At 44.7% G+C, this 23812-nt stretch overlaps 1 protein-coding gene across 1 annotated transcript; it reads right to left on the bottom strand.

Annotated features, from left to right (window-relative positions):
* Positions 1-912: 912 nt before the first annotated feature.
* LOC135234905 (synaptophysin-like protein 2) lies at positions 913-23589 on the bottom strand. Its single transcript, XM_064300003.1, has 6 exons — positions 23310-23589; positions 22986-23060; positions 13413-13534; positions 10464-10671; positions 7061-7246; positions 913-3229 (listed from the first exon to the last, which is right to left on the bottom strand). The coding sequence occupies exons 1-6, from the start codon at positions 23325-23327 to the stop codon at positions 3107-3109; spliced, it is 732 nt and encodes a 243-aa protein (XP_064156073.1). The 5' UTR covers positions 23328-23589; the 3' UTR covers positions 913-3106.
* Between the last annotated feature and the right edge of the window lie 223 nt (positions 23590-23812).

Here is a 23812-nt window from a genome sequence, read left to right as displayed (position 1 = left end):
CTGAGCTTCATTCGAGCTTTGTCAGAGCACTGGAAAACGACCAGAACACAGGCCGTCGGAAAAGCTCTACCAAGGGTGCACCGACCAACTGCTCAGCTTTTTACACTTAATAAACGGAGGTGACTTTTTACAAATACTCAAGGGTGCGTGGATCTTTGCATTATCATTGCTCCAAAAAGTCCCCGGTTTCCACTACTCTGGCCCCCGGTAAGGGACCGAGCTCCCCGCTATAATCGGGACTGGAGTCATGACTGTCCGTCACCTCAGACCGAAAACAAACCTGTTCAAGCAGCACCTTGGCTCACCTAATGCTGAACTATATCAAACACATTTTATACCTGAAGCACTGCATTCTCAGTCTCCCTCTCACACCCGTCCACCATGTCTGAGCTCTGTATTAACCGCAAGCACCGCTCTGCATCGGCTCTTTGCCACCTGAGCCTTTTTTATATGCACTTAAGCAAGTCACTCTGGATAAGAGCATCAGATAACTGTCTAAATGTAAGTTCAAACATTGCGTTCAAAAGGCAGCAGTGACCGTGCTACGACATGGCCGTGCTCAGCCGATACGCCCTGTTCTGGCATTTCTTCAGAGGGTAACAAAACCTTCCAGGAAAGGAGACACGAGAAAACCTGAGATTTGATTAAATACAAAGGCCTCCTTTGGACTTTTAATTGCCAAAGGAATTCCAAACAAACCTTATCAAAACATAGTTTCTCATACAGGCATCTGGCAAGCATAAAGAATCTTTGCAGGGCCTACTGGTTAAGTACTGCCATCCCATCCTGATCAGTTCACCGCAGAAACCCTGCCGATCGGCGGCATCACAGTGAAAACGCCACCATCTAGTGGTTCGTTGTGATATTGCACATTTTATTTAATGTGAAGTACCTGTAACTGACCACAAGAGGCACAGAGAAAGCACACGTTTTAATATTACCAGCTCTCCTCTTTTAATATTTTACAATACAGAATATGTACAGATCATTCAAGGTCTCTTATTTACTTTCTGCTCACTATGGAAAACAGATACAAAGATAAAACTCACTGTCACATTCCAAAGAAAAAAAAACCTCTGTAACAAGGAACATGACAGACTTGTGATTTCCATTTTCTGTTAGCATTCAACTTAAAAATGAATGAACTGAAACAAGTGCGGGGGGGGGGGGCAAACCGAAGCAATAATGGCGATGAAATGTATTATGATGAGGACAATAATGAGCACACATTCTGCTTTCCCTTTCAGTACAGAGGTAGTAGTAGTGACCGCTGGTATCAAACACTTCTTCAGGCTGTTCTCATGTTTCAGTACCCTAACTGAATGGCACGTTACTACAACAAGCGCAAAGTCGTTAATACCGGTTAATTTTACCTACAGGGCACTCGTTAAGTGTTTATGGGCTGGTGTATTCCATTAAAGGTTTGCTTTGTTAATTTAAGGCACATGTTATCGTTACAAATAGAAAACCATGCAGGATGCAAAACAATTAAATAAGAAAATAAAAAAAACCTTCACATGGTCAGGTTAATTTGACAACACTGGATACCGACCTTCCGGTACTTTCACTAATTTCCATCTGTTGAGCTTGAAAACAGGGTAACGAACTCCACATCCACCCACCGGCGCAACTCTAGACACGTCACCGCAAACGCGAGGCACGGGCTGGTACAACCGATGCAAGAAAATTACAAATGTGGCTAAACGAACTCAGAAGCACAACCGGTTCCTGCGGCAAACGCACGGCAGTCCCGGGCTTTCGGTGAGAAAATGACCTGTAGAATGCACTGACCTAACCGCGTATGAACGTAAAAATGGTATTCCAAAAAAGTTTAATTTCCGAAAAAAAAGTTTTCATAAATAGCCCAAACCAGGAGGGTTAGAAGTTGTGTCTGAAGAGCGGCGGTGCGTTTGGATCCGTTGCTTATTAGCTGGTGAGAAATGTAACGTTTCTGTAACCTTGGCACGCTTTCCAAGGAAGGAAGCAGTAAGGAAGAGCGTCAAAACGAGCACACAGTACCAGTATTACCAGTGCATTACACAGCTTGGGCCAATGTTAACTAGAGCTTACTGTAATTCTACTGTGGTGACCTGATTTAAATGCGCTCACTCCGTCAGAAATGGTGCCTGACAAAGTTTGTATTTTTCTCAATCGATTTTGGTCTTTTTTGAATTAATAAGATTTAAATTTCTTTTTTTTAAAGGATCTGATATTCTGTATGAAAACAAAAACACACGTTTTGCATAGTAAGGAGTTCACAATGACCACGTTTACACACATACGGATGCACGCATACACAAACACACACACGCACATCCAGAGTGCCAGAGGATTCTGAATTATGTGAAATCCGACAGAATTCCACGTTGGCTGCTTACACGCACGTAGCGGGCACATGCACGTGTTCGGGATGGAGACAACGTGTGCTCTCCATGTACAGCGCTACAACCGCGTTAGACACTGTGGAAGGCTGAAATGCTAATGCTAAGATTTGCAATTTGAATAGCAGCTAGACCGTAGCAAAGCGTGATGCTCAACCGGCATTCCGAATGCGTTCGAGCGCTGATTCGAGGACTGCATCGATCACGTGACACACACTCGCTCGCCCGTTCACCTCCTCCATTCAGAATTTTGTGTTATTTTTGTGCCACCAACCTTCCAAATGTTACAATAGCAATTCAATGTATTTTGCTTGCCGGCTACTAGCATCATGTAGAATTATACTAAACTGGTTGTGATGAGGACACACACACACACACCACAGGACAGTCATTCTGAATACGCACAGAATTCTGAATACCACCATTTTCAGTCATATGCACAAGCCGGACTATTTAACATAAGCAACATCCCAATCTCCCCGCCTTGCATTAATCAGAATACAGAGTTTCAGAATATGTCTTTTTATATTCAGAATTCTGTGAACATTCTGCCTGACGACAGACCGCCGCTCTGCATGTAAACCTGGTCACTGTAGGCACGGTGTAAAAACCCTTCCGGATGCTTCCGTCCCCGTAAGGTCAGAGGAAACGGACTCCACATAATCGGACTCCTGCGATACTTTGATTGGCCTGAGAGGAGGGGGGGAGGGGCTAGCGCAGTCCAATTAAGACTGAGTGGCACTTTCCTCGGCTGTTGCCGGGGGGTTGGCAGGCTTGTGGAAGGGGGTCTCCTTGAAAATGAACCAGCAGTTTCCGCCCCACAGGATGAGGTTCAGAAATCCAAAAATCTGCAACAGAAAAGCATCGCAAAACATTTTAACACCAGGGAGTCGAGACCCCAGTCACGGAGGACTGCCATTTTAGCACTTCAGTGCTTTAAATCATTGATTGGCTAAAGATTCCGCACACCTAGCTTCAAGGCCTAAACTAGCTGCCGTTTAGAAGAAACCACAAAGACCTGCAGACACTGTGGGTTTCCAGGACTGGAGATTTAAGTCAACCTCTTGACTGATAACTAGGACATATTAAAACATTCAAAATAATCAGACATTTCTCTGGGGGCAGACAGTGTCAGTGCTAAAGCTGCTCATGGTCAACAGCCTACAGTCCTGAAGAATTACACATCCACTTCAGAACCAGACTCATTCCCCACTGAGGGAGGAGGTGTCCTGATACTACACATGTGAGTCAAGCCTGGTGAACTGTGGACACAAACGGCAGAGGTACCCAGACTTAGTGAGCTAATGATCCACAATGAGCAAACATGTTCTCTGACACCACCCCTTATCAAATTGTAAAGATGAAATTTCTTTTTATTATCCTGTCAAAACAACAAAATATGTGTGCATGCAGTAACTAGTGCAGTGTTTACTTTCACAGGTTGTTACATGCCCGTATATGGAGCCTGTGTGTTTGTGTGTGTACGTGTGTGCGTATATGGAGCCTGTGTGTGTACGTGTATGTGTGTGTGTGCGTTTATTGAGCCTGTGTGTTTGTGTGTGTACCGTATGTGTGTGTACATGTATGTATGTGTGCGTGCATGTGTGTGCCTGTGCGCGCACACGTGTGTGTGTGTGTGTGAGCTCTGCAGGTGAGGGCGATGATGACCTGATTGCTGATAAAGCACACCTGAGCACGTCACAGCCAAGCGAATAAAAGTCTAAAGGATTTTAAAAGTCTGCAGTTTTCACCTCTCCTTAGCTGTCCTTGCCTGGGTTTGTCAGTGTTTCTGCACTGCATTTACGCTACACTGTTTTCCTGTACGTTTTGTCAGTACTTCAACTTCCATTTCAGTGTATCTTCCTCTGTTGTAGTTGCAGGTGGAACGGCAGTTTGTGTTCCTCTTTTTAGATTTTTTTTCTTAAACTCAATTTTAGTCTGATTTAGGTCAGAATGGGCAAGTGACTCACCTTAAGACTCACTACTATTCTTTTAATATTATGGGTTTCTTTTGGTTTAGCACTGGTTTGTCTTCAACCATCCTGAACACCTACCTGTGGTAATCCTCAGTGCCTTTTTCTCTTATTAATTGATGTAATAAACTTTATATATTTTTTATTATACGTAGACATCGACACCTTTTAGTTTGTGGCACTTGCGTTATGGGCCTGTGCTGTCCCTGGTTATTGTAGCTTGAGTTGACTTCTGGTTTGTAACACAGGTGTGAATGAGAGTAGAAAGTACGATCACAGACGTCCATACATCCCTCCAGATAGCACAGCCCCCCACCCTACCATATCCTTCCGCCTTGTTTTTCTGAGGTCCTCCCACCTTACAGATGTAGACATCTCTAAGTGCTGACATCACATCGTCCAGCCACCTGTACTCTGGACCCCATTCCCTCCCCTCTTCCCCAGACAACCTCATCCAGCACACTCCCGATCATTTCCTTCCTGATCAATACATCACTTCCTATGGCCTTCGAGAAGACCAGGGTCACACGCTGTTTAAGGAAAAAGTTCTAGGTGCATCTGTCGTCAAGATTTTACGGCCAGTTTCTCTGCTCCCATTTCTCTACAAAACCCAAGAACGTGCAGTACCTAACCTAACGCTAACCTCCTCCTCCTTGCAAATCAAGTCTGGCCAGGGACCCCTAACAGTACCTTCACGGACCCCTCATAGAAAACCCATGAGCTAGTGAGTCTTCCCTGTCTTCTGTTTGAATCCTCCAGAACCATCTTTCAGCTTTTAATAGTGTAGACCACATGGCCCTCCTCTCTACCCTGACCTCACTCCAGATCTCAGGCACTCCTAAGTGGACTGAATCCAAAATCTATGGATAGTCCTTTCGGGGTTCCTGGGATGCTGGCTCATCTCGTACCCATGACCTTCTACGGGTGTCCTTCATGGCTCCACATTTGGTCCCCTTCTCTTTTCCCTTTGCAAGCAACCTCTTGGGGTTTGTCCTCTCCTCTCGTAGTTTCTCTCTTCTACACTGAGGACTCTCAACTCCTCTCCTGTAATCTGTCCAACACGCAGCTCTCCTTACACGTCTCGGCTTGCCGGAATGAAACCGCGCGCTGGAGCTGGCAGACCTAAACCGAAAGCTCACCCTGGCTAAAACGGGAATGCTTTTCATTCCCTCTCCACAGCCAGAACTGTCCTTCCGTCTGGATGCTACAGGAGAGCTCACTCGGGGCCTTTTTACCATAGGCAGCCTGGTGCTTGTAGTGTTTATGGATGCCTTTGTTATCTGATTGTTTAGTTGCCTACTGTCCCTCCCGCCCCAGCCAACAGAGGGCGTGGGACTGTTAGAAAAAGGACGGAGGGAAAAAGGTCCTGGTTCTGGGGTGGTATGAGTGTCTGGTATTGTGGTCTATGGAGTCAGGAGGAAATGTACTGTAACAATAAAGTTAATTTAAAATGCATACCGTTGTGTTACAGTGCTAAGCCTAGATCAACTCTCCTTCCCCTCCCATGTAGTGGCACAGAGTATTTTTGTACAACATGTGAAGAATCCTCTTCTTCCTCACTACCCGACCATACACAGCTCTTACTCCAGGCCCCCCAGGTACTCTCAGACTCTGACTACTGCAATTCCCTTCTTGCAGTCTCCCTGCTTATGCCACTAAACCCCTGCAGCTAACACAGACTGCAGCTAACACAGACTGCAGCTAACACAGACTGCGGCTAACGCAGACTGCGGCTAACGCAGACTGCGGCTAACGCAGACTGCGGCTAACACAGACTGCGGCTAACACAGACTGCGGCTAACACAGACTGCGGCTAACACAGACTGCAGCTAACACAGACTGCAGCTAACACAGACTGCAGCTAACACAGACTGCGGCTAACACAGACTGCGGCTAACACAGACTGCGGCTAACACAGACTGTGGCTAACACAGACTGAAGCTAACACAGACTGCAGCTAACACAGACTGCAGCTAACACAGACTGCAGCTAACACAGACTGCGGCCATATGACTCGTCTAAAACTTCCCAAATGAGCCCGCAGACTCACAACCATCCTCACACCTCACTGGTTGCCTGTTACCGCTTGGATTAAGTTTAAACTCTTGGCGCTAGCATACAGGGAAGTTCAAGGAACAGCTCAGCCATGAGTCCAATCAGCCTTCAGACCCTACACGCTAGTTAGATCTTTCTGCTCCACAACCCTGGGGTAATTGGGTATTCCTTCCCTCTGTAGTTACTCCTTCCTGTCTCAATGCCTATCTGCATTAGCCCACAAATGGCGGATAAAATTTCCCACGGCAATCAGGACAGTAGAATCGTTACCCATCTTCAGGCACTGATGATAGATAATGACTGAAGACCCAGTTTCCGTCTGGCTGTTGGGTGGGGCTCCAATTAAAGGCAGAGTTTTGAGCCAACAGGAAGCCAGACTAAGAAACCTTTCCAGGGCAAAGGTTCTGGACTGTTGTCCTGGAGAGCTGAGGGGTCGCTGGTTTACGTTTTCAATTTAAAATCAGCAGCCAATCGAGACCAACCAGGTGAAATGAGTTAGCAGTCAGCTGCTTTAACTGGTCGGTGAAGCCCTGAGTAACGATGAGAACCAGGACACACCGCAGCTCTCCAGGACCAGGACTGGGAAGCCCTGCTCTGGAGACAGCGAGGGGGCACGGCCGAGGTGGAACACGGTTTCGGGGGAGGGCTCACCACTGAGGCGTTGAGGCGGCCCATAAAGGGGACCGCCCCTGGGGTGCAGCTGTTGGTCAGGCAGGTATCGATGAGGCCCACCAGGGTGGAGGGGCTAGTGAACCATTTGATATCCGTCAGGCCCTTCCCCCAGGCCGAGCTGGACACCAGCCACAGGAAGGCGAAGGCCCCCGTCAGCGCCAGGTCCTAAACATGAAGAAAGATTGAGAAAGATTATTATTACGGTTTATGTGAATGCATGTGTATGCACATATACACAATCACATTGTTGTGCTGTTATGGTATGTGATGTTTTGCAAATTTTGATGTGCTGACTAAGCGCTTTGAATTCATATTTGACAGGCAGAGAGAAAGAGAGAGAGAGAATTATTTAGAATTGAAGTCATGCCATGTTTAATAGGTTCAATTTATTTAATTTCTCACTGACAACCATTTTCTCCATCATTAATCCCCTCTAAATTATTACTGTGCTTTTTAAATAAAAAGAAATTAAAATATTCTACTAAAATATTTAACAGTTTATTCAACAGTTTATTTTTGGGTCAATTTATTCATTTATTTTTTTACTCCTGACTAAAGCTATTAACAGTAGGAATAAATAGAGCGTCTAGCCATTATATGAGATTAATAGCATGTGCCAACTGTAGTTACACAAACTGGATTCTGAAGTAATAGGAAGAATTAGACAGGGTTCCAACCAAGAGAAATGGCAAAATATTTAAAGTAGCCACATCTGTACAGGACAAAAGACTTTCTTCTAATTCTCAAAGGAGTAGACAGTGTAATCTCAGGCTTCTGCTTTTGTCTGGACGATCTGACAGTTGTCCGTGAATTCAAATGAAACTGGCCATTTGCGATGTTCGTGGCATGGTCACTCGTGTGGGAAAGAGAAACACATACTGCTTCCCTGGGGATGGGGGAAATTCATTTCCAGTGGCCAAAAATGGAAAATAACAGCAAGCTTCCCAGCCAGATTAGTGTGCCTTTCATAGAAGAATGCTTTGAAAAACTGTTACATTCAGCAGATGCACTTAGTCAGAGTAGCTTACACAGCTAAATGTTCTTTTACATATAAATCATTTACAGCTGGATGTCTAAGGGGGCATCTGAGGTTACATGTCTTTCTCATGCAGGCAGCACTTCACATAGGAAGTGAACAAGCCGCCATTACCCTGCTAACTTGCATATCAGAGGGGCGATATGTGCGCGCGTGTGCGTTAGGGCTGTCAAAAAATATTCTAAGTTCGAAAACTATTCGAAAATCTTTTTTTTAAATTTTTTTTTTTTTTTTTAAGTTCGAACCTAAATTTGAGCGTTCGAATATTAGTTTTGGATCCCCCGATCCTCCCATCTGAATAGTTTTAAGAAAATAGTGTTAAGAAATAAACAGGGATTTCCTACAATCATTTCCCTATTATTGTGATTAATAAATGCCAAGTTGTGGTAAATTACATCCACGGGAAAGTGCTTTATTCATTTGCGCATTAGGCTATAGAAACTGCAGCGGGCTCATAATAAAATGAACTTGCTTGCATACGTCAAGTGAAGACCTGACGTACGTAGAGCCACGACCGTTTCCACGGTCAAATCGAGTCATGTTGAAATTTTATAAATCACTACTTTGACGTGATTTTCTACGTACGCGCCACACAGTTGATCTAAAATACGTTTTATAAATGAGGCCCCAGATATAGTAACCTAGTATGAAACTTCACCGATGTCCTCTATTCTACTGCCCGCTTGTGGAAAATAACGCGCAGGCCAGTTTAGGGGGAGCATCACGTGCATATTGCGCCCGAAAATAAGCATCTTATTTTTGTGAATTATAGGCAAATGACATTCGAATATATTCGAACTCTAACTAATTACAAAAGCTAATATTCGAACTCACGAACTCGGCACTTTTGACAGCCTTAGTGTGCATACGTGGAGGTCTGGAGGGGGGTCAGTTCTTTGGAAGCGACCTCCGGAATGCCCCCGCTCTTGGCTGCAGGGCGAGGCTCTCGTTCCCCGCAGCTGCTGAATGTTGGACACACCCTGCTGCGCCCATCGTGAGCACGAGCCAACCCCGAGCACACTCAGCACCCGGCCCCACAGAACACACCCCCCCCCCTCCCCATTCCTAACATCGCCCTTTTCCTCTTACTTTACTCTAACATAATCTATTCGTAAAGCTCAACATTTACCGGGAAAACCCAAAGCACCTTGGCTCAAGGCTGTGCCCCACATGTGAATTGAACCAGCAACCTCTCAGTTGCAAGCCCAGAGGAAGGTTGTATAACACTTATCATTTCATTAAAATGGAGGGCAAATACAGTAACTGATAAGGGGCCCGTATGTATGTGATTATCAGCTACCTCAGCACTCCTTGAGAGACACAGCACATGTCAAAGCAGCATGCTGTTCCCTGTTCAATAGCTCCTGCAATCCACGCTCAGTCCCTTTGGTCCCATTTCCTTTAACCCAGCATATTTTCCCATAAGGCATTGCAATAATTCGGAAAATTATGCTCAACTGTTCATTTCCCTTTTTCAATTTTCCATCAGACAAACAGTGGTATAGCTAAACACTGTGTGCTATGATGCATGGGTTTTCTAGTAACTCAGCTGCGTAGACCCACATGTACATTTCCCTGGAAAGAACCACAGAGTCTTTATATTTCACACAACCACAGCTGCCACGCTTTCATCTCTACTTTAATCTCTGTAAGGCACTCTGAGCAGCAAACGTATGAAAGGTACTATACGACGACAAAGTCTTCAGCCCTATTCGCACGAGACTAGTATTACCTGGGGACCTCTAGTAACTTGTAATAATTGCGGAGGTCGTCTGTTATCTCAATCCAGTGCGAATCTGCCATGTCCGTAACTTGTAAAGAAAAAATTCCACCGCAAATTACCTACCATATTTCGCCAAACACAGAGGTCATGTGATAATATTAGTCCCGTGCGAATCGGCATCTCGTGATTTGGGGTCGTATTTTACTGTTACGCAGAGCAGAGCCTTGACATTTTCAGTCATATAAATAATAATGTCAGTAAATCTGAGTAAAATACAGACTTTGCTTATCCTGTGCGAATGCACCGCACGAAACACAGACGTGGGGGGGTAATTTCTAAATCACATGAGGTCCCCAGGTAATACGAGTCCCGTGCGCATAGGGCTTTAGTTATCATTACAATTACTGTTGTTATCAGTAATATTCTTCCTATTATAATTGTTATCATCAGTGATGTTGCTGTCATTATTAATATTATTATTGCGGTTATCACTGACTGTGTGTTTGAATTAGAATGATGATTGATATTATTGCATTATTTGAGTCGGGACACTTGTTCGTCCCGGGCTGCATACAGGCGATGCCCCGGCCAGCTCGGGGGGTGGGGGGGTGGGGGTTACTCACCAGGGTGGGGCCCCGGCTGTTCTCCCGGTACAGCTGTTGGTAGCCCAGGTAGATCACCAGCGTGGCGGTGCAGTACAGGAAGCCGAAGACGCCGATGCAGACGAAGAACTCGGCCGAGGAGGAGAAGTCCCCGGTCAGGAAGGTCTCCACGGTGCTGGCGCCGCTGTCGTTCTTGCAGCTGGGGACCTGGTACGGGTAGCTGGGCAGCCTACAAAAGCCAAGAGGGCACAACCCCTCCACTTAGACAGGGACAGTAATACAGATAGTGCCTGTCAAACAAACAAACAAACAAACAAAACAAACATACAAACAAACTAACTAACTAACCAAGGAACTAACTAAAAAATGACCCTGTTGTGTAATCTGCAAGATTTAACTACAGCATGGATAACCCTCTTGAGATGCCTACTGAGAAATGAAAGAACTCCTCCAGCAGAAGTTTTACGGTAAATGGAAACAGTCAGTGTGGGAGTGGAGCTACAAAGCAAACAAGGCAAATCTTGTGTGTAAATATCATCAGTGCGAAACAATGGGGGGGGGGGGGGGGGGGAGTGAGCACTAAATGATTCCACATCACATCAAATATGGATTTTTACTGTCCCAGCTGCGTTTCCCTTTTATTGATATTGTGTTGTTCATGCCAGACCTGAGTGGGTCTGTGATTGCTATCATGTGTACAAACTCTGCTGTGAAACCAGCTGTCCAAGATTGGGGGAAAATTTCAGCCCTTCATTGAAACAAGCCGCAACTGTTTGAACTGGACATTGTCTTGCTACATCACTATTCAGCCAAAAAAAACCAACAATCAATTTTCACTGTGGGATAGTGTTTGGCCATATAATGACTTTGTTTTAAAAAAAAAAAATAAAAAAAAAATGAGACCTTTCGGGGGCTGCTGGGTAGCGCACTTGGTAAAAGCAGATGTGACAGCACCAAGGTATTGGAACTAACCTACAATGACCAGAATCTCTGGTCAACGCATGGATTAGCCTATGTGTCACGTAACTTACCAACTCACCAACAATTACCTTACATTAACAGAAACACAGATTCGTGTTGCATAATTTAGCTCACTAACAATTACCCAACGTCAACGTTAGTGAAAACACTGTTAGTGGATTTTATCTTTCAATTTCCATAATGATGTAAATATTGACATACCATCTTATCTGTTTTACAATTTTTACAATGCACATGTTTCACAGGTTTTTCCCAATTCAATTCAGTTTAATTTTATTTGTACAGTGCTTTCTTACAAAGACACCAGGATGTCACAAGAATGCTTTAGAGAGGAAAGAGAAAGAAAAACATTTGACAGCAAAAAAGGAGAAACACGTGCGCCGCATAAGTGAACGTAATCTTTTCCAGGCTCCCGCTAGGGGGCTGTTCACCCAGCTACAGGCTTCACTCAGCTAGGGGACTGTTCACCCAGCCACAGGCTTCACTCAGCTAGGGAATTGTTCACCCAGCTACAGGCTTCACTCAGCTAGGGGACTGTTCACCCAGCTACAGGCTTCACTCAGCTAGGGGACTGTTCACCCAGCTACAGGCTTCAGTCAGCTAGGGGACTGTTCACCCAGCTACAGGCTTCACTCAGCTAGGGGGCTGTTCACCCAGCCACAGGCTTCACTCAGCTAGGGGACTGTTCACACCAGCCACAGGCATCACTCAGCTAGGGGACTGTTCACCCAGCTACAGGCTTCAGTCAGCTAGGGGACTGTTCACCCAGCCACAAGCTTCACTCAGCTAGGGGACTGTTCACTCAGCTAGGGAACTGTTCACCCAGCCACAGGCTTCACTCAGCTAGGGGACTGTTCACCCAGCCACAGGCTTCACTCAGCTAGGGGACTGTTCACCCAGCCACAGGCTTCACTCAGCTAGGGGACTGTTCACCCAGCCACAGGCTTCACTCAGCTAGGGGACTGTTCACCCAGCCACAGGCTTCACTCAGCTAGGGGACTGTTCACCCAGATACAGGCTTCACTCAGCTAGGGGACTGTTCACCCAGCCACAGGCTTCACTCAGCTAGGGGACTGTTCACCCAGCTACAGGCTTCACTCAGCTAGGGGACTGTTCACCCAGCCACAGGCTTCACTCAGCTAGGGGACTGTTCACCCAGCCACAGGCTTCACTCAGCTAGGGGACTGTTCACCCAGCCACACGCTGCACTCAGCTAGGGGACTGTTCACATAGACGTGCATATTTAACCAGACAGGGTAGCGCGGCTTAGGCTAACAGCTTGTGAAGTCCCGGTAATAAGCCTGTACTACACGTATTGAGAGCAAAACATTAAAGTGAATGAGAAATATCAGACTTTTGAAGGCAAAATAAAAACATCCTCAATGGTACTCTGAAACTCTATTAATGAGCGTTATGTTTCATATAAAAGCAGATTGTGAAAATATGTAACATGTAATAAAATATGTACATTTTAATAAATATTTTCCCAAAAGCTTACAGACCAAAACAACCATTGTTTCACAAACTGCAACACCTAATGAAATTCACGATCACAAAAAAAAAATTACCAATGAGGTTTTCTTTGGTTGTTAAATCACCTTGGTTTTCTACATTGAATTCAATGGGCAGCAATCAGTTTTGCCCTCAATATGCGCAGTGCCTGGCCCCTCCTACTCTCTCTGGTTCCAATGCACGCTCTATGGGACTGCAGCTATCTGTTACCCAGCGAGGGCCTTTAGGGTGTGAAGAGCGCACCCAAAAGCGCACCCGCTTGCATTTCTTGTGAGTTTTGTCGCCGATTTAGCCGCCATACATTCCCAGAGGCACTCGCGCAGGATAACATTGTTAGCGTCATAAAACACAGACACAAACATTGACTCTGGAGTCAGAGTATTAATATGATATCAAAGTCCTTGTCAAAAAAAACTGTGATACGTGTAATCCCGACCCACCCGCGACTGCCACCCAGCGGTGAGGCGCATGGCTCACCTGAAAGGGTAGGCGAAGTAGGCGGTGACCTCCTTGTGGTCGGGGCTACCCAGGCACTTCACGTTTATGCTGGTGGACCCGGAGTAGCCCCCGGCGGTGGCGAAGGCGAATATGGAGAAGATCTGGGGAGAGACGGAGAGCAGCGTTACTCAGACCACATAGGACCAGTCAAAAACATTACAATACTTTCGCTACTCAACTCCACCGAACTGTGAAGTCATTTTCACGTGATTTTGTTTTATACACCGTGTACCGTAATCAATGACAACTCGGGCAACGTAGGATTCCCCCGGTCACTGTGAGGGCAGCAAACACTGCATTCACGCTCGAGTCGCATTCAAACTGAAACTAACGGCCATTCGATATCACTGGCGAGCGAGGTCTGATAAACGCTCATTGGACCTGTGCCAGCTAGTCGGTTTATAAACTTTAACCCCTTTGCGCACATGCCAAATCTGCCCAATCCTTGCCCATTTAGGGGGTACCCTATTTAAAGCTTTAGGCCTATAACTTTAGATTTATACATTTAGATTAGTTTAGATTCATAATTTAGCAAGAAATAAAGTTCCACAAATGAAATTGTCTAGGCTAGAATCTAAATTGAATGTGCTCTTTGTTAGTTTGCAATGACATACTGAGAGATTGCATACATACAGCAGGTTAAACTATGTCCTGGATCAACAACTCCATGACCACAAGTGCGTAAAATCTAAGGGCGGATATGCAGAACTACTAAAGATCTATGAACAAAAAAGTAAGCAGTGTCAATACAATACTTTCTGTCCATTATAAAGCATATACACGTGCCGCTTATGACTGTTTAAGATGAAGCATCGATATCAGATTTTTTTTTTTAAATAACGCAAAACCATTATCACACAACGTGTGAAATCATTAACTTGTGTGTTTTTCTGTACTCAACAGTATGTGAGGTTTTCTTGCATGGGGGTGGAACAACATTAAAAGGTCACATCCGGTGCATTAAACACAAACACTAATTAGCAAACCAACAAAGCTTACATTACAGTGTGAAATGTCCTCATTATAAAATACCACTAACCTATTTAAAGACACTCAATTTCAAAAATAACATATAAAACCAAAATATTTTCAGCAATATCACTTACATTTGGATGATGAAATCTTATCTGTGTTCAGTAGATAGAGAAAGAGACAGAATCAATGCAGTTCTAACTTAGACCAGAAAACAGTAGGCTATATCAGCTAGGTCTATCAGCAAACATATGCCTTAGCCATGCTCAGAATTTCTGAAGAATAATAATATTTTCCAAGAAATGACGTAAGTCGTCGATAGAATTTACTGCTACCACAGACTGAATACGCAATGCTGCTATAATGAGACAAAACTTTTGGTTACACCGAGTTATAAAACGCTATTCCAAATGTAAAATTAGACATATTATACATCGTTAGAAACCTTATTCTGTCACCTTTTGGACCGATTAACTGTTGATCAAGCTAGATTGTATTACAAAGGACGATAACACCGTAAACAACATGTATGGTATTATGCACAGCTATTTTGGAAGTTACCCAGGCATCACAAATGAGCATATAGGCTATTTCACAAACGGAATGTCCAAGACATATATGACCACTCAATCTCAAAAGGGACATCTCTACACATAAAACCAATGGTAAGGTTGTATATTTATTCCATATTTAGTCACAGATATTAACAGTATAATGACAGTTTAATTTTTTTCAAAATTTCTTGTTTATTTCAGTGTTCAGCGTGAGCAGCGTTTTTCACAGCTGTACTAGTATACCTTCGGCTATTGTTGGCTTTATCTTGTTGCTACAACGGAATACAAATTTTTAGTGGTAAAAGAATGTTTTTATGTATGCCCAGATAGACACTATTGTCCAGTGTGTCATGCGTGGGGGGTGTAGTTACAGATGCAGACTGCAGAGAGGGGGTGCTTGGTAAATGGACGACCAGAGCGACAATGGTGGTGCTTAGAAACTCTATCTTCAATATAGTTGTCCTGAATCATCTGCTAATAAAGCTAGAACACAGAGTTCATCTTTTCAACTCATACTTTGGTTGCAGGAGCACAGAACGTCCGAATTGAGCAATCCGCCGGCGTGCCAACCGCTAGGGGCATAGCACCAAGGGGTTAAATAACAGGTTTCCCGTAAGAATTTAGATAGTTTGCTAGGTCTGGAATTTGGTTGATGTAGGACTAAGGTGAACAGCTCCCATAAGGCAGAGAACCTGCAGCCGAATTGGATGTCCCCTGGCCCTGTTCAGAGCAGCCATCCAAACGGGGACGTGTCCGATGGGACTAAATCATCACGAATACATGCCTGTTAAGTCTCTTCAAGGGAAAGAGATATTTCACTTGATCCTCCCTCAAGGAAGAGAGAAAAACTCAACACTGAGACTGTATTCATAACAGGACCACGAATGCTGATCTAGGATCACTTCTGCATGTTCACAAATGAAATTCTAGGAAAGTGCCTTGCTCAAGAGCACATCATGGTCCCACCAGGGAATGAAACCATTTCCAAATCGCAAGTTCAGTTCCTTCACCATTAATACTGCACCACATACACTGCCGTTCTGTTCATCTGGAGCTGATAAAAACCTGCTTAGCCCTGATCACTCTATCATGCAAATGAAAACAACCCAGCCAGTGGGAGGGCTGGTGTGTCATCGTCTGCGGTTTCATTTCAAGCCAACATGTTCGTCAAGAGTACTCGCCAGACCTTCATTCACAAGCAGGTCTTGGCAGGAAGACTCGCGTTTCCATTTTATTTTTGCTGCCCGTTACCGTCCTGTGTGTAGAACAATGGATTTTTAAAGTCTGTACATCTTTATCTATATCTTCTCATAACGAGCAACTTTCAAGCAATCACTGGGACACAGCTGGAACCCAGAAGGTTCTATAGTTTAAATGAGGTACTCAGTCAGAGCCGGGGAGAATTTATGATTATAATTTGCAGACGGGAATCGTGGTTTCCATGACTGCGTGCCGGGACCAGCATTTGGGATTCCCCGAAACGGATCCGGGGGCGATCCTCTGCGATTTGTCCGCAAAAAAGAACCTCTGGCTCTGTTTCCCCAGCGCGTCGGCACCCTCACTTTCCGCCGACTGCCCTCCTCTCAGTCCGCGAGCCGTCCTTTTATGGCTTCCTGTATACAACTACATCCTTCCTCGCAGGAAGTGCTCAACGCACATCTGTAGACTCGCTATAACTGAAGTTCTGCGGTTGGGCCAGAATCCACGCCCGACTCCAGGCACAGTTTGATATACTTCACACGCTGTCGTTGTCTAACACCGCATTTGAAGGTCCCGCCTTTGTGTACACATCGATTTGCTATGTGTGCACATACAAGGTGTGCTTATCCACCAGTGGGAAGGAATGAATTTCGATGACGGCTAGCTCAACAGGCTACAAGCTGAAGAAGATTCCAGCCCAAAGATGGCCACCTCTAAGCCCTTCAGACCTAGGCTAGAGAAGATTTTGCACATTTTTATTTGTTGTATAGCAAGTGGCAGGTTTTAAAGTGAGAACTTGTTATTAAATTCACTGGCATTTACTAGCATTTATCAGACACTTAACCAGACTAGATTAGTATCCAGTTATACAGTTTGATATATACTGAAGCAATTCAGGTGAAGAACCTTGCGCAAGGGTACAAGGCAACTGTCCTACCGGGGAATCAAACCCACAACCTTTGGGTTACCAGTTCCCTACCCATTATACCAATTAACAGGGGATCACTTGGGGTGAATTAGAGCCTGATATTTTTCCGGAGATGCGGCAGAACTGGAGTTCAGCCCTCTGGGCCAGCGAATGAAGGCAGGGTATAAATGCCAGGGCTATATACAGGTTTTTATAGAGTCACAGTGCTATGGAGCCTGCGATTGGCTAGAAGCAATAAGTCCCCCTCAGGCTTCCCTACCCCCGTGAGATCGCCAACTCAAGTTGCAATCTGTTTTCTGGACCCAGCAACACCTGTCACTCCCGTCCATCTTAAGGGCACAAGCAGCCATCGCGTTTCCAAGCAGAAGATCCACCGCGACAGTTTCCATTTTTGGGACTAGACATGGGTTCACTTCGGTCAACTCTGACACTGAATGTGAACATGACCATGTTGCCTATGAAGTTGTGACCTCCGACGGTCTCTGAATTTTAACTTCCACTCAACAAACTTCACCATCTTCTCCGCCACACACACACGGTCAATGATGAAACTCCCATTCCTCACATATCAGAATGACCTGGCCAGAGCAGTGGGTTTGGTTACCTTCATAGCTTAGCCATCCCGCCATCTACAAGTCAATCAAACTATGTCTGGAGCTAGCTATATCATTCCTAAGGGAACTAATTGTTCACATTTATTTAAATAATACATGAACATAATTAAATTAAACTAGTACAGTAGCTTTTCTCATTATGAATTTTATTTTATTATGACAAAAAGAATAAATTCTATGAAGTTTCTTAACTTTTACTCCCTTCTGCTTCACCTGGCAGATTAGCTGTCTTGAGTATCACAACAAAACTGCATTTTATCTTGATATCTGATATGCAGAGTGCAAACCAGGCATTAAGCCTCTGTGGGGATATGTTTTATTTATAGCCAATGTTGCCATCATTCACCTAATTTCTTCACTCAGCTGACTGATTTATTGACACTTACGAATTCTAACCTGTGCAGTTAATTGAGTAATTGGCCATCTGAGGGCTAACTATCAAAGACAGCACTACAAACAAAATCATCTTAATTACGGAAACGCAGCAAAGCAAATTCATTCATAATCCTCACGGCGCTATCTGCACACAGGAACAGGTCGGCCTAAACCAGCAACCTGTAGGCTATCAGTTGTGAAACTGAGTCATTTGGGATTTGTGCAGCCCAGAGATGAACAGTCTGGTCTACCACAGGCCAATAAAAACAGAGGAAACCGGAAATGGTGCACCAATGCGGAAGCTAATGAAGAGCTTATGTAAGCCACAGGCTCTGATGAGAGGGAAAATCAGTCGCCTCCATCAAGCGTGAGCAAAGAGATGAGAATTTAACAGCCGATTAATTCAGTCTGACGGGCTTGCAATGAATTTCAACCACAATTACGTCTACAGTAATGCCAATGAAGATTTACCCAATTGTTTATAATGTATAGAAGATTAATAATTAGCAAGGAGTCACAACTAAATTATCGGCAGTTCTGATGACACCCGCTCTAAATAAACGCGTAACCTGGACGAAGCAAATTTACAGACGTATAATGAAGTGCAGATCGCTCACTCATCTAATAAACTGGTTCATTACCACAGTAATATTCCCTGAACGCCTGGGAAAAGTCCTTATGATCCCCAAATACAAACCCGAAGAGGCAGATCTGGCCCAAATCTAATGAATTTTGAGTGCGAGTGCAGATCTAGGGTCGGTGAAATGCATTTTAGCTCAGAACGGATGAAGTCGGGAGACGGACAGAGAAATCCTCGTCCTAGATCAGTGTCCCGACTCTGAGGTCTCGGATCAGCCTGGCCTTTTGACTCGCAGTGGTTCAGGCCAGGATGTGAGCAGGGGATCGCCGATCCGAGATCAGTGCTATTTTTAAAGGCTTTATAAATACAGGCACAGGTGGGGTTGAAGCACAGGCCAGTTTGGCAAAGTCCACAACACTAAGAGCAGACGGCCTAGCTGGAACATACCACAGGTTTAATTTAGCCCCACCGTGGATTCCCTGCTCACCCTGTCACACGGAGCCATGTTACAGCCCAGCCAGGATATCCTTACTGCTGTAGCATCTTTGATATCATACCACAATCTTTCCTCCTAACTGTGTGTCATTTGCGCCTGCTTGTGTTGTCTCTGATATGGATACTGCAGCCACTAACAGGACTTCTCCCATCTGCTACTTCTGTTTTCTCAGTAAAATTCATTTAATCGGAGTCTTTTATCTTAACTGGCATGCAGCTATGAATAGCTTTGACCAAAAGTTTTATCTGCTAATGTATTTGAACTGAAGTTAATTCAGCCTGGATGTAAAATTCTGCAGAAAACTGTGTCTCGGAATAACTCAGAAATTCCTTACAAATTCACAATGAAAAATACTTCATAATTCTTTTTGTCTTTTAATATACAACCGCTCCGCCTCCCCTGCCTATGCACACACACACACACACGCACACGCACGCACACACCCTCTTACACTACAAACCGATCTCAGGACATCCTGGTTCGCAGTGCAAATGTGTTACAAGGGAAGTATACAGTATAGTACTGTATACTTATAACATATAGTTATAAGTTATGTTCAGTCTTCTGCTTAAGATATTAATGAAAAATACAGTTCCAAATGCTGCTGCTTTATTACAGTACATTTTCTTTATCTACAAAGAGCTACAGAGAATTATGCAAAACCCAGGAGCAAAATTCCTGCGCCAGTTCATGGCATAAACTGGACCAATCTCCTGCGATCAGGTCGATTCTTGGGAGCTTCACGTCTCATGTTTCTGGTATTTGGTACACTCCAATACTTCCCTCCCGCACTCTCCCCTGCTCTCGCTCCTGCTCTCTCTCCCACACTCTCTCCTCTTCTGCTCTCTTCGCCGCTCTCTCTCGCTCTCTCCTGCTCTCTCTCATTCTCATGCTCTCTCCCGCTATCTCACTCTCTCCCGCACTCTCCCCCGCTCTCCCTCACTCTCTCCTGCTCTCTCCCGCTCTCTCTCAGTCATGCTCTCCCCTGCTCTCCCTCACTCTCTCCTGCTCTCTCCCATCTCTCTCGTCATGCTCTCCCCTGCTCTCCCTCACTCTCTCCCACTCTCTCTCGCTCTCTCCTGCTCTCCCTCGCTCTCCCTCACTCTCGCTCCCATTCTCCCCAACTCTCTCTCGCTCCTTTGATCCCACCACAATCCCTTGGAAGAAAAAAAGAAAAAACCATCCAAGTAGTGTGATGCAGGACTGGTCTCCACTCCTAAGAGGTCAATTTAGCTTCCCATTTACTATCTATAAAAACACACCTACTGAGCTGGCAGCGGAAATGGGGGGGGTGGGTCAGCCCTCAAACATTAAAAACATGTGACACCACCCCCCCATTTTCTGTCTACTCAGCACCCCCCCACCCCTCGCCCCCTCGCCCCCCGTCCCAGGCTGAGTCAGGAGCCGCCAGCAGCAGGTAGCCCATATAGAGACAGGAAGAGAGCCAGCCATACCAGCCTGGCCTGCACAAACAGTACAACAGCCAGGGGGGAAATGAGACACTTCCAGACCCGGAATTCTCTGCAGTTCGAACTCGCACCGAGCTCGAGGCGAAGCTGCACTGCGTGCGCCTTTGTTTTGATCGCGGGACAAAGCACGCTTGTGCTGCGACTCCTCCACGACGCCCCCCCCCCAAACGCAGGCCTCGGCTAGCGCAGAGCCGCGCTACAGCAGGCCCGCTAACAGCTACGGGCTCAGAGAGCCACACGCCGCCGTGCTAATGCACCGCACCGGAGAGGGGCTTCACCGCCTCCACACACCCCAGAGACACGCACACCCTCCTCCTCCCGCTCCAGCTCCACGCGTTTCACTCCTCCCGCTGGAGCTGGGCTGCAGACAGAGCGGGCCAGAGCCCTGCTGAAGGACAGAGACAGCCTGGAGGCCTTTCTCTGTGCGCTCTTTGTTTCAGACAGAAGCCCGTGTCAGAGCTGGTAATGCTTCCCTCATCCTGCAATCTCAGTTTAAAAGCAGGCCTTAGGACAGGAGCCTTAAAACACAAACCACAAGGAGAAAAAGCGACTCTTCTCAGCCACTGGAAGAAGCACGTCTTACCCAGTACAATATATTTGACTTGGATGAACAAGTAACCTGCTTAAGTATTTAAGACACCATATGTAGAAAAACAAGAGATCTAAATGAGTATGCTATATATACATTTTATCAAATAATTTTTTTTATATGAAACAGCATGTAAGAATAGACTGCTTTTGGCCAATAATAATGATTGGAATGTGCATGATATGAATTGATCGTAATTATAGCTTGATGCGTCTTTGTTGACTTGTTGTTTTTTGATGTCCAAAATGACAGATATGGGCATTTTACGTAACCAGGTCAAGGTGAAGCCACAGAACGCATTTTAAATCTTTGAACAATGAGGCCATTTTAATTATTTTTGCAAAAATAATCAAGGTAATAGTATGCATTCACTGGTTTAATGAAGGACGCAAATGTGCGGCAAGTTTGTTTTTTTTTAAAGACGAAGAAAAAGAAATCTGTTGAATCAGCCTACACAGTTTGAAATAATGCGTTCAGGCAAACTCTAAACCACTGGGGATTATGTTTGCAGCTGTTCACTAAACTGGCCTGAAACAACCCCGAAATATATGTCTACACCTGGATTAACTATAGCCTCTCCAGAACGCAACTGCGAAGATGAATGTAGTGGAGTCTACAGGTTGAAAACGAACTCCAGTAACCGGACATAGACAGGATATACTACGCACAAACGCCCAAACGTCAAGGGTTCAAGTGACAGCAGGACAATATGCGCGTGTGCAGCATAAACCTTTAAAGCGGGTTTTCAGAACGTGCCAAATTTATTGCGCGCTTTCAAACGTTTCAGTCGAGACGTACAAGAATTAGTGCACTACATATAAAGCCATACTCGCGGACTTTCTTTTCTCAAATAGTGCACCGTTAACGTAACTGTGCTAAAATGCGCGGCTTGCTGTGTACTGCGTTTGCAATTACGCACACAGCAGTGAAAGGCAGCCTATTAGCCTACTATGTGTAAAAATTCTCTTCAGCTGATTTCACCGTGTTTTTTAACGAATGCGCGTAAACTAGAGCCATGTCAGATGTTGATCTACCTCTGTTTCTCTCTTCCAACTTCGGTTGGAAAATAGTAATACAAATTATTCAATCTGAAAAAATGTACGCCATAAACATTGTATCAAATTACTTTCAAGAACACGCGATTTCTACAATTCACGTTTATACAAAACTTCACATATGAATGCACTGGTAGGCTGAAACGTCATATGTTTCCAACTTAAGCTAAACACGTCATTACAGACCATGCACATCTGCTAGAATATATTGTTTCCGTCAAAGGTTATCTGAAATGTTACATTCAAATCAAGAACAGTGGGAAGCAGACTAACTTGTACATACAAAAAAATGCTAGATAATCAGCGTCAATTCCAAATTGGCCTTGAAATAGATCTATAGACAGCTTTGGTTATGTGTTATATTGCTGAGCAGTGCGGCGTGTGATCAAACTCATTGACTTCATCTGTATCACTTAGGACACTGACAAAATGTTGAAACAAAAATAACAAATTGGGAAGCAAGTACAACTGTGGGGTGTTATATTGGAGATGCGCTGACATATGGACACCAGCTAGCTTGCTAGCTAAATAAGGGTGTTGCCCAAGGGAGTCTGTGAATGTAACCGGCTAGCATTAATTAGCTAACAAACTAGGAATCAAAGTCCAGAATTTTACTCCCAACTGGGTAATGGAAACATATTTAAAACCAAATTTAAAAAATCTAACTTTGCTACTTTAGTTCATTCGAAGGCCGAAAAAATAAGTCTTCTTAGTTCTTACCCATTCAAGAACTCGAATAAATCCCAATGGCTCCTTCAAAGGTCCGAGGTCGAGACGGAATCCAGACGTTATTTTCTGAAGATAACAAAGTCAGAAAGCGCAACAAAGCCATTTGACTAAATGCCATTTGACATTTTGATAAATGTCCAGAAATGCAATACAAAAAAATTCACTTCACGTCAACCAAGCAATGCAGCAATTCAAATGAGCTCGCTAGCTAGCTGGCCAGCTATGAAACGTTTCGAAATGTGTAAGTCAGCTCGCCAGCAAGCGTTGGCGAACAAGCTAGCTAGCGACTGTAGATAGCCAAGAGCAAGCACATACCTGAGCTACTCCCTCCATTGCCTCCGTGGTCTATGCTGAAAATACTACTGAATACTACACCAAAGAGCGATCTTGTGTGAAAGCGAACAGAATATACTTTATGGGCGAAGATTTCGGCCCCAACTCACTAGGGATGTTCTTTAAGCTAATAATTAACTAGTTGCGTTAGAGATTGCGGTTTTTTCCAAACTTCTGTCAAACTTCTCGACCTACAACGACACACGTGATTCTCAACGTAGAGTTCTTAAAGCGACACGCGGTCGGGGTCGGATGCTCCGAGCTCCACTGTGCGCCTCATATTAGCTTGGCTTGGCTCACGTGACTTTCCAGATCTCGGCATAAGTATTGTAACGTAATGCAAAACAACCCACCAGCCCTGTATGACAACTACAGTTGGCTTACAACTTTAATCTGTTCGAGGTTGTTTGTGTCGCATTATGCTTGACGACTTAAAACATTGCAGATTCGATATAATTTATCATTTCTGCAACTTTAAAAAAAAT

This window comes from Anguilla rostrata, chromosome 11 (genome assembly GCF_018555375.3).
Source record: "Anguilla rostrata isolate EN2019 chromosome 11, ASM1855537v3, whole genome shotgun sequence".
In the NCBI taxonomy this organism is placed as follows: domain Eukaryota; kingdom Metazoa; phylum Chordata; class Actinopteri; order Anguilliformes; family Anguillidae; genus Anguilla; species Anguilla rostrata.
This window is presented reverse-complemented; position numbering and strand designations above follow the sequence as displayed.